Source organism: Panthera leo, chromosome B3 (assembly GCF_018350215.1).
Source record: "Panthera leo isolate Ple1 chromosome B3, P.leo_Ple1_pat1.1, whole genome shotgun sequence".
NCBI lineage: Eukaryota > Metazoa > Chordata > Mammalia > Carnivora > Felidae > Panthera > Panthera leo.
Window position 1 is genome coordinate 143,774,979 of NC_056684.1, and position 12,182 is coordinate 143,787,160.

Below are 12,182 nucleotides of genomic sequence, written 5' to 3' on the forward strand. Positions count from 1 at the left end.
TCATGCAGATTTTATACTTTAAATGTATATACCCCTCATAACATGTAGCGTCGTGTTTATATTTTTAATATTTACATTGTGGTATTATATATTTAACTTTTTATAATCACTTTTTATAATCAAAATTATTGATATCTGTATATCTGATGAATTTTATATTCTGTATTTAGTTCCTTTGACTGCATCTAACTATGACTTAGCCAATTCCTGTTGATAGACCTTTAAAATTTTCCTATATTTCAGAACCATAATCAAGCCTGTGGTAACAGTCCATATCAGAGTTCTCCAGAGAACCAAACCAGTAGGGGAATGTGTGTGTATGTGTAAGAAATCTTCACCAAAGTTTATGTACATAATGAAGCAACATGCTGATGCTTTCTATTCTTAATTCTTTGAAAACAAATTCTGATTAGGACCCAATAGGTTAACTTCAATAGGTCTGACCTGCAGTTTTGAAAAACATTGTTACTATATATATTATACCTAGATATGGATTGCTGTGTTGCAGGGTATCCACACTTCTATTTTATCACACACTGCCAGTTTTCTCTCTAAAGGGGTTGTACAAATGGACATTTTCACTACTAGTGTGAATTCTCTTTTTTCTTCCCCTTCACGGGCATTTGTAATTTCAGTTACCTTCTACTTTCAGTCAGGTCTGGGCTTCTTATTTTTTCTTTTTTAGAGAGAGTGTGCGAGTGGAGGTTGGGGGGGGTGGGTGGAGAGAGAGAGAGAGAATGAATGAATGAATGAATGAATGAGTGAGTGAGTGAGTGAGTGAATATATGTATATATATCTTAAGCAGGCTCCATGCCCATTGTGGAGCCCAACACAGGACTCAATCCCACAACCCTGAGATTGTGACCTGAGCCAGAATCAAGAGTCAGAGCCTTAACTGATTGAGCCACCCACATGTCCAAGTCTGGGTTTATTTTGTAAGGTTTATAAAACTTGGCAATCAACTTTAAACAAAGAGAGCAGCTTCAGAGTTAGCACCGTTAGCAGACATCAGTGTCTATCCAGAAATTAATGACATTGCTTTGTTTTCATCATATTTATTTCTTTAGTTTAGACTCAGCAGAATGGATTAGTTTTTGGTGTACATATTTGTGAGTGTTAAGACGAGCATAGTTTCCCATCACCACCACCATAGTTGGGATACAAAACAGTTTAATCTTTTGAGAAAATTACCTTGGACAGTGCTTAGCCTTCCTCCTACTTCTAACCCCTGGAACAATGATCTTTTTCCATAGTTTTGCCTTTCTAGAATGTTATATAAATGGAATCATATTATATGTAACCTTTGGAGACCTGATTCTTTCACTGAATATGATGAATTGGAGATAAGGCCATATATCAGTAGTTTATTTTTTATTGCTGTTCAGTATTCCACGTGTGGATGCTCCACAGTTTATCCATTTACTTTTTGAAGGACATTTGGGTCCCCTCCCCCACCTTGCTAGTTTTTACCAGTTGTGAATAAAGCTGCTGTAAATACTGTATACAAGCTTTATTGTGAACATATGTCAATTCTGTAGGGTATGTACCTAAGAATGTGATTGATTGTTGGGTCAGTAATTTTTTAAATATCATTGCATCTTTATAAAAACTGCAAAACTCTTCCTGACTGGCTTTGTCATTTTATTTGGCATTTACACTAGCTCTTCTGTATGAGAGTTTCAGATATTCCATTCTAGTCAGGGCTTGGTATTGTCCATTTCTTTTATTTTAGACATTCTAATAGAGTATGTGTTAATTTCTCATTGTGGCTTTAATTTGCATTTTCCTAATGGCTAATGATCTCGAGCATTTTTTCATGTGCTTACATACCATCTGTATATTTTCCACTGGTGAAGTAGTTGTTCAGATTTTTTGCCCATTGTTTAGAAAGTGGGTTATTTTCTCACTGCATTTTTGAAGTTCTTTATACATTTTGGATACAAGTTCTTTGTCAGATATGTGATTTGTAAATGTTTTCTCACAGTCTACAGTGTCTCTTACAGTTTCTTTTGTAGAGCAGAAGTTTCAAGGTTTTTGATTAAGCTCAATTTACCATTTTTTAAACTTTTATAGATTGCACTTCTGGTGTCATATCTAAGACCTCTTTTCCTGAACCAAGTTCATGAAGATTTTCTCGTTTCTTTCCTAAAAAATTTATCATGTTAGGTTTTACTTGTATATATGAGATCCATTTTGAATAAAATTCTTCTAAGGTGTGAGGAATAGGTTGAGGTTCACTTTTTTTTTTCTCTAATGTTTGTTTATTTTGAGAGAGATAGAGACAGTACAAGCAGGGGAGGTGCAGAGAGAGGGCAAGAGAGAATCCTAAGCAGGCTCTGCGCTCTCAGCACAGAGCTCTATGTGGGGCTCCATCTCAGGAACCATGAGATCATGACCTCAGCCAAAAGTTGGACACTTAACCAACCGACTGAGCCACCCAGGCATCCCCAGATTCACTTTTTTTTTTTTTTTTTTTTTTTTTGTGCATATGGAGATCCAGTTGTGAAAAATCCTCTTTGTTGAAAGGGTATTGAATTGAATCCTTTCTCCATCGAATTGCTGTTTTGCACCTCTGTTACAAATCAATTGACCATATTTATATGAGTCTATTTCTGGTCTGCCTTCTGTTCATTGATCTGTGTACCTGTGTTTTGCCAATACCACACTGTCTTGATTACTATTCCTTTATACATGAAGACTTAATAGTGAGTGGTGTGAACCTTCCAACTTTGACCTGGTTGTTCTGGCCTCATTTGACTTCCCTTTTTAATCTGTCCTTTTGTTTTATATTAATATGGACTCACAGGTTGTTATTTTATTGCTGTCATTTATTTATTTTCACTTACATTGTTTTTAGATTTGGCCAGGGAGGAGGCAGATCCCATCATTCTTTGAACACTTTTTTACCTCCTGGCATAACAAGATATTTCATGGTCCTCTTGTAGATTTCCTGTCATAGTCCTGGAATCGACCATTTCTCCAAGGAGACCTGGTTTCTTTTATTGGAGAATGGTGTTTAGAATCGAGATCTGGGAGCTGGGTGTGCTCATGTCCTCATTATTGCTGGGCTGTCATTGCATCGGTGCTCTCTCAGGGGACCTTGAAAACTGTGAGCTTGTACTATTACGCATCAAACCTGTCCAGCACTACAGAATTCTTTCTAGCCCTTCCTTTAACTCTTTCACTCAGCATAATTGAGATTCATTTATGTTTATTTAAATAGTTCTTTTTTTAAAAAAGAAAAATTGCTGAGAAAAATTACTCCATTGAGTGGCTATACCACAATTTTAGTTATGAAATTACCAGATCCCCTCCCCCGCAAAGTGATGGCACCATTTTACATTCTGACCAACAGTACATGAAAGTTCTAGTTTCTCCACATTATTGCCAAACCTTTGTATTGTTAGTCTTTTTAAAGGTACGTTTTGGTATCTTGAATCGTTTTAATTAGCCTTTCTTCGTTACCAACAATAGCCAAACTATGGAAAAAGCCCAGATGTCCATCCACTGATGAATGGATAAAGAAGGTGGTGTGTGTGTGTGTGTGTGTGTGTGTGTGTGTGTGTGTGTGTGTGATGGAATATTGCTCAGCCATCAAAAATAATGAAGTCTTGCCATTTGCAATCATGTGGGTGGAGCTAGACTGTACTATGCTAATAAGCAAAATAAATCAGTCAGAGAAATAACCATATGATTTCACTCACCTGGAATTTAAGAAACAAAACAGATGAACATATGAGAAGGGGAAAAGAAAAGAGAGAGCTAAATAAACCATAAGAGACTCTTAGAGAACAAACTGAGGATTGATGGAGGGACATGGGTGGGGGATGGGTTAGTTAGATGGGTGATGGGTATTAAGGAGGGCACCTGTTATGAGTACTGGGGGTTGTATGTAAGTGATGAATCACTGAATTCTACTCCTGAAACCAATATTGCCCTGTATGTTAATTAACAAATTTAAATAAAATTTTGAAAAAAAAATAATTTGCCTTTCTCTAATGACTACTGATTTTTAATAGCTTTACATTCCGTGTGCTTATTTGCTATCCTTATACTTTCTTTGGAGGCATGTTTATTCAAATCTTTTGCCCATTTTTTTTAAATATATGAAATTTATTGTCAAATTGGTTTCCATACAATGCCCAGTGCTCATCCAAAAGATGCCCTCTTCAGTACCCATCACCCACCCTTCCCTCCCTCCCACCCCCCATCAGCCCTCAGTTTGTTCTCATTTTTTTAAGAGTCTCTTATGCTTTGGCTCTCTCCCACTCTAACCTCTCTTTTTTTTTTTCCCCTTCCCCTCCCCCATGGGTTCCTGTTAAGTTTCTCAGGATCCACATAAGAGTGAAAGCATATGATATTTGTCTTTCTCTGTATTATTTTGCCCATTTTTTAACAGTATGATTATTTCTTTGTGTTGAGTTCTGAGGGTTCTTTATAGATTCTGGATACAAGGCCTTATCAGATATGTGATTTGTAATTATTTTCTCAGTCTTTGGCTTGGCTTTTTGTTTCCTTAAATGGGTCATTTGATGAGTAGAAGTTCTTACTTTGGATAAAGTCCAATTTATGAATCTTTTCCTTTATGGATTGTGCTTTTGGCATTGTATCTAAGAACTTTTTCAACCTAAGTTCAAAAGATTTTTTCATGTTTTCTTCTAGTAGTTTTATAACTTCTGGCTTCACGTTTAGTTCTGTCATCAGTTTTCAGTTAATTTTTGTATATTTGTATATGTAAGGTATGGATCCATTTGATTTTTTTTAGATGTTTATTTTGAGAGAGAGAGAGAAAGAAAAGGGGAGGAGAAGAGAGAGAGAGAGGGAAAGAACCCCAAGCGGGCTCTGCGCTGTCAACGCAGAGCCCGACAAAGATCCCACCAACTGTGAGATCATGACCTGAGCTAAAATCAGGAGTCGGATGGATGCTTGACCAACTGAGCCACCCACGCGCCCCTGTTTTGTTTTGTTTTGTTTTCTTTTGTTTTGTTTTGTTTTTAATATGAATATCCACTTGTTCCAGCATCGTTTGTTGAACAGATTCTTTTTCTCCATTGAATTTTGCCTTTGCACGTTTGTGGAAGGAAAATTAGTTGGTCCTATATGTGCGGTTCTGTTTTTGGACTCCTGTTATGTTAATTTATTTCCCTGTGTGCCAGGACCACACACTGTCTTAATTACTGAATCTTTATAATTAGTTTGATTCAGGTGGATTTTCCAGTTTGTTCCTTTTTTTTTTTTTTTTAATGTTTGTTTATATTTTGAGAGAGAGAGGATAGCACAAGTGGGGAAGGGGCAGAGAGGGAGGGAGACACAGAATCCAAAGCAGGCTCCAGGCCCTGAGCTGTCAGCACAGAGCCCGGTGTGGCTCAAACTCACAAACCGTGAGATCGTGACCTGAGCTGAAGTCAAGAGCCAGACACTTAACTGATTGAGCCACCCAAGTACCCCTGAAAGAGATATTCTTTAATTTTGATTTTTATTAACTATTTTGATTTTTACCTTTTTTTAAAACTATCAATCTCATTTCCTACAACTTCGCTAAAACTCATTTTTTGAGTAACTTTTTGTAGATTCTGTAGATTGTCTACACAAATGATCATCTGTGAATAAAACCATTTTAATTCTGCTTTTCCAATGCGGATTCCTTTTATTTCTGTTCTGACTTCTGATTTTTATTTAAAATACAGCAAGATTGGGGCGCCTGGGTGGCTCAGTCGGTTAAGCGTCCAACTTCGGCTCAGGTCACGATCTCACGGTTCGTGAGTTCAAGCCCCGCATCAGGCTCTGTGCTGATGGCTCAGAGCCTGGAGCCTGTTTCAGATTCTGTGTCTCCCTCTCTCTCTGACCCTCCCCCGTTCATGCTCTGTCTCTCTCTGTCTCAAAAATAAATAAACGTTAAAAAAAATTTTTAAAATAAATAAATAAAATACAGCAAGACTGTATTCCATGTGGGGTCCTCATCTTTGTTGATTGTATTTCATTTTTAGATTATGTGTAGCAGTAACACTGAGCTATATACATATAAAAAGGTGTCCTCAGGGGCCAAGGGGAGCATCTCTTTTCTCCTTTTCCTGTCTCTGTATCCTTCACACGCTGTTCCCACTTTGCCTGATTTGCAGTGTCCACTCTGGTTCTTTCCCTCCCACCACCCTGTCATTTTTCTTTCAAGTAACTGCCCCATAGGTTTTACCAAAAGTATAGGAATTCTTTCTTTATAAAACCTAGAACACATTGACAGATAAAATTAAGTAAAAGATTAGATACCTGGCAGTGTCATAAAGACAAGAATTCTTAAACCAGGCTTTATGAATTTTCTAAAAGTGTGTTTATATTGGTGTGTGTGTGTTTCTATTTCATTGGGATTTTTTTCTAGAGAGCGGAGTCCATAACTTTCATATCCTTAGAGGAATTTATTTAAGCAAACAAACAAAAAGGTAAGAATAATACCTTTAGAATGAATGAGTTTGGGCCTACCCAGTGCAAGGGTTAGTGAGATTAGTAAGCCTCTTGTGTCTTGAGTCCTCTGTATCTTTTGAAGATAACATTTTATTTTATTCTCCTTTTTTTGAAGATAACATTTTAAATGTCTCTGTTGTAGTATATAACTGTTGTTTGTGGTTAATCCATTTATACATGTCAGCTCAGCACCTGGCACTTGTAAACCTTTGGTCTTCTATTTTGTATCATAGAGTTTTAAGAATTTGAATGCACTTTAGTTTGCTTTCAGGTTAAGTATTTTTAATGCTTATTTTTTAATATAGTAGTTAAAAGAATCTTTGGATTCCTGTTGTCAAGTCCCTAAAAAGTTACTGTGGCAGAGAAGGATAAGGGTATTCAAAGCACACGGGAAGAATACGGATATCCTGGGTACCCCGTGTCTGACGGCCGGGCATCCTGGTGTGTAGCAATTTAACCACTGGGCACTGTAGCCATGCAGTCCTGTCTCTGCCTCCTTCTACCAAATGACCTGTTGAGTTTCCTCACCGAGCAAATGAGAGTAGTAAACCTGTTTGTTAAATCAGTAAAAGACTTAGAAGTAGACGTGTTTGGGCAGACTCAGAGCCCCCCTCACCCTGTGACGGTAAGGGTGCAGGTTTCCTTGGGGCAGGTCTCAGTAAAGGGTGGGCGATGTCATGATGTTCCGAGGATGAAAAGATCAGAATGGTGCTGTTAATCATCACTTGTTATGTCTGTTAAATTATAATAATTTTCTTTTTTATTTCTACCAAGCCAAACTAGCGAGACGCAGTCAAGAACGAGACAATCTTGGCATGCTGGTCTGGTCACCTAATCAGAATCTATCAGAAGCAAAACGTAAGTTTTAGAACACTTTCATTTTTCACCTTTCTTCTTTAAAGCAAAGTTGTTTTTTTGTTCTTTGTTGTTTTTAAATGTTTATTTTTGAGAGCACACAAGCGGGGGAGGGGCAGAGAGAGGGGGACAGAGGAGCCAAAGCGGGCTCTGCAATGACACCAGCCAGCCCAATGTGGGGCCTGAACTCGCAGAACCGTGAGATTCAGACCGCGGCTGAAGTCGGATGCTCAACTGACTGAGCCACCCAGGCGCCCCGGACAGTGTGCATTTCTTTACTGTGGCCTGTCATAAGGACTTAAATTTTTTTTTTTTCTTCTTAATGTTTATTTATTTTGAGAGAGAGTGTGAGCAGGGGAGAGGCAGACTGAGAGAGAGAGAGAGAGAGATGGTGAGAGGGAATCCCAAGCAGGCTCCGGTCAGCACAGAGCTGTCAGCCCCGATGTGGGGCTCAATCTTACAGACTGTGAGATCATGACCTGAGTTGAAATCAAGAGTCGGACGCTTAACAGACTGAGTCACCCAGGAGCCCCAGGGCTTAAAATTCTTAACCAGTGGTTTCATAATTTACTTTATCCAAAATGCTGTACAGGCTAATACTGGAGTAACTAGGAGGAAAGGCTCAGAGTGGAAAGGAAATTATAACGTGGTGTATAACTCCCCCAGCTGGGAATTTACAGATCCGTACATTTCTAATTGGAGGGGTTACAAAGGGCAAAAATATGTTATTGGAAACAGGCTTTATACTGTAAGACTTCAACTTAACTAGAAGAACTTGTGAATTGACTCTTTGTTTTATGAGCTTAAAGTTGTATTGGGATGAATACACTGAGCTACTTTGGATTTTATTGGGGAGCGTTGTTGGGGTCCTATAGTTACTAGTAATATTAAGTGTATATTCAAAGTTTGCTTTTTCAGCTTTTCTGTTGCCTCTGCTCAAATAATATCAGCAAAAATAATTTTGTATCAGACATTGCCATAAGTCTCTGGCAGTTTCAAATTTTTTCTTTCTTTTAAAAAAAAAATTTTTTTTAATGTTTATTTGTTTTTGAGAGAGCAAGGGAGAGCACAAGCTGGAGAGAGGCAGAGAGAGACGGGGACAAAGGATCCGAAGCGGGCTCTGTGCTGGCAGCAGAGAGCCTGACACGGGGCTTAAAGTCATGAACCGAACTGTGAGATCATGACCTGAGCTGAAGTCGGACACTCACCCGACTGAGCCACCCAGGCGACCCCAAAGTTTTTATTTTCTTCATAACTTAAGTGGAAGAAAAACTAAATCTCCTTTTGGAGAATTTTTCAATGGGGGTTCATAGGTAGAATTTATGGGGATTTGTAAACTTGGAAATCACATGCAAAGTTTTTTGGTATGTGTTCATTTTTCTGGAGAAAAAGGACATTGGATTTTCAAAGGGGTCTTTGACAAGAGTCAGTTAAGAATCAGTGCTCTGAAATGGGGTTGGACTTGGAAAGTCACCAGTGCTAAATGTTGTCAGGAAACTGTTAAATTGTGAGTGAAGGCTCAAATTCTTAGGCTTTGATCAGGATTTCCCGAAGTGTGTGTTCCGGTATTAAAATAAGTGTTGATAGGTTTCCACTGCCAAACGAGTGTGAGAGATGATACATATTCAGTAATCTCTTCTTGTGTATTCAGTATCCGTGTCAGCATAGTCAGGGTGCAGAGAGCTCATATGGTAGAGAAACATGTTTAATTTTGACCAAGAAGGATCTTTTTTTTTTTTTTTTTTTTCCCTTCCCTTTCTTTTTCTTTTCTTTTGTATAGTACCCTCCATGGAACACGGGAAGTTCAAGTACTCTTAGTAATGGTGAATTTAACAGTAATAAAATAATCTCAGTCTGATCTGATTTTAAGAGTATCTTAATTTTGCCTCTATCAGGCTGCTGCTTAATGAGTTTATAATGAAGAACAGAATAGCAGAAGGAAGGGTATTGGCATTTCTGATGTCTTTGCTGTGCTGGGGAGGACGTTTTAAGTATTTCCTGTTTGTTTATTTCCCCTTTGAGCCCTTGCATTAACTTAAAAAGCGATCAGTTCCATTTTTGAACATGTTCTTTTTAACAGAAAGCTGAAATCTTCCTCCCTGTAATTTTTAAAGCTTTGTTTTCTTGAACTCTGCTACAGAAATCTTCCAGATGAGTCTTTTGGATGTTCCGGCCATCCCACCTCCTTTACCCTCCTAGTCCAAGTTCAACCTGCCTCGTCGCTTTGGGTTTTTTCTAGACGATTGGCTCTTTGGGTGTCTCCGTCTCTTGGACTCCCAGACGTTACAGTTGGTCACAGTGTCCATTTGAAATGTTGGTGCCCAGAACTGAATATCCAGAATCGTGAGCATTTGTTGAGTCTTTGTGCCAAGCACTGCATTAAATGCATTCACACTTCACAATAACTCGAGGACATTTTTGTCCCCGTTTTACAGTTGGCGTTCCACAAGTCAAAGAGGTTTGGGAAACTGACACAGTAAGAGGTTGAGCGTTATCTAGGTTTGCTGACGTCATGAACCCTGGTTCATGCTCTGAGTGCCTCTCTCAGGGAGAGCTCGTTAAGTCGCGGTGTTCTGTATTTCGGCCACTGTCCTTTTGTTACTTCATTTCACCATTGATCAGTGCCTTTTGCTCATGTATTACCTGTTGACATCTGTGGAGTCAGAATTTAATTTTTATATTTTCTCATTCTTTCTAGACCTAGAAGAAAAGATAAGAATATGAAGTTAGTAGATTTTTATTTTTTTCTTTTTTTTTAATTTTTTTACTGTTTATTTATTTTTGAGAGAGAGAGAGACACAGAGTGTGACTGGGAGAGGGGCAGAGAGAGAGGAAGACACAGAATCCCAAGCAGGCTCCAGGCTCCGAGCTGTCAGCACAGAGCCCGACGCGGGGCCTGAGCTCACAGAACATGAGATCATGACCCGAGCCGAAGTCAGACACTTAACCGACTGAGCCACCCAGGCGCCCCAAAGTTAGTAGATTTTTAAACAATGCTGTTGCCTAAAATAAATTTGTGGTTTTAATGTAAGCCTTTAAAATGACTTTTAAAACCAGTATACAAGTTAACATTCACGTATTGTTGAAAGTTCAGAAGACACAGAAACTTACAAAGAAGGAACTGTTCACACAGTATTTCATTACCCAGAGATAAGTGTTGTTAAATGCTCTGGGATTTTTTCCAGTCCTCTTTGTTTCCTCTTCTGTCCTGTAAGGGATATGATGGTGTTTCTCCATGTGTGGGTTTGTCTTTGTCTCTGTATTTGCCCGAATATTGACCGGAGCTTTTCCCACACTGTGAGATAACCCTGCGCTGTTCTGTCATCACATGGATATGGAAGTGTATCTACCCTTCTGTTGAAAGTGTATTGTTTCGGATTTGTTGCCTGTTGTAAAAGAAAGCTGTAGTAAAATACTGAATCCTAGAGCTTTGTCCTCTTTTGTTTTTTGTTTGTTTTATTGCGTTTCTAGTATTAAGATAGAGCTCTAGGAATGGAATGTGGGTTAATGGGAACTTGCCAAACTGCTCAAGTGTGAGGATGTGAACATGACGTGGCATCTTGATGTGAGTGAGGTTCCTCTTAGGAGGCTCCCATTTGTGGAGCTTTGGGAATCATCTAGTTCTTGGCTAGTCATCTAATCATAGGCCTTAAAATGTGATTGAAGTGTGATTGCAGACACGTATACATAATTTTTTCCGTTTGCACACCTATCATTCCCCCCAACTCCCTTCTCCACAGTATAGTGTCACAATAGAAGTTTTTTCTACTTTCCTTTCTTCTTTATTTTCAAAGACTGTGAAAGTCTTGGCTGTCCAACATTGATTCTGACTCTGTAGGTAGGAGATTTGGAACATATATAGATGGCTAGCAGGTGTCCCTCATCTAAGGATGTCTGCAGATCCCTGGTTTTTCTTGTGTTTTCTTTCTTCTCAGGTGGCTGTTTAGGTAGAGCTGTGCCTCTTAGGGGTACCACAAGTTTACAAAAGGATTTTGTGGTTATTAAAATAAATGCTGTTGTCAAAATTTCACACAATACAGAATGTATAATGTAGACACTTAACGCCCTCTCATAGTCACTGTGTATAATATATATGCTTTTCCTAATATTTTTATACATATTAATTAATATATAAATTTTTTATCACAAAGTATGAGTTCAACAATTTGTTCTTGACGGTATATCTGGGACTCTGTTCTATCTCAACACGTTTACTATTGCCTAGTTTTTAAAGAACAGGTATGGGTATCCCATAATTTGATCTTCCTAAAAAACTGAAGTATGGTTGATACACAGCGTTGTACTAGTTTTCAGGTGGACAACATGGTGATGCGACAACCCTGTACGCTCTGCTCACGAGTGTAGCTGCCACCTGTCACCATGTGGCGGTGTTACAGTGCCACACTTGCACTGGCCCTTTCATTGCTGTGACTTCCTCATTCCATAAGTGGATGTTTGTAGTATTTCAGTTCTTCTTTCTTTTTAAAAGTTACTTATCTTTTTAAGTTTTTGGCACTCATCACCACAAGTGCACTGCTTGATCCCGTCACCTAGTTGACCCGTGCCCCCACTCCTGCCCTCTGGTAACTGTCAGTGTGTTCTCTAGAGTAAAGAGTCTGTTGCTTGGTTTTTAAGCTTTTTAAAAAAGCTGTAGGGAATGTTCTTATTTCTTTAGGATAAATCCCTAGAAGTAGAGTTCCTAGGCTAAGGGGCAAATGCATTATTTCTTGTTATTTCTTTATATTCTTTTCATTTTCAAAAATGTATGTAATGTTTAGAGCAGTTTTAGGTTCACATCCAAATTGATCAGAAAGTACAGAGGTTTGGGGTGCCTGGGTGGCTTAGTCGGTTAAGTGTCCGACTCTTGATT

The 12,182-nt window shown here is 38.6% G+C and overlaps 1 protein-coding gene across 19 annotated transcripts in view; it reads left to right on the forward strand.

Annotated features, from left to right (window-relative positions):
- RCOR1 (REST corepressor 1) overlaps nucleotides 1-12,182 on the forward strand; it is a 130,726-nt gene that overhangs the window by 71,612 nt on the left and 46,932 nt on the right. For all 19 annotated transcript variants that reach the window (XR_006204092.1, XR_006204099.1, XR_006204095.1 and 16 more), the window contains one exon: nucleotides 7,232-7,315. Coding sequence is in view for 11 of the 19 variants with exons in the window: in XM_042944366.1 (XP_042800300.1) it covers nucleotides 7,232-7,315 (84 nt within the window). In the remaining 8 variants the exon portion in view is untranslated. The remainder of the gene's footprint in view (nucleotides 1-7,231; nucleotides 7,316-12,182) is intronic.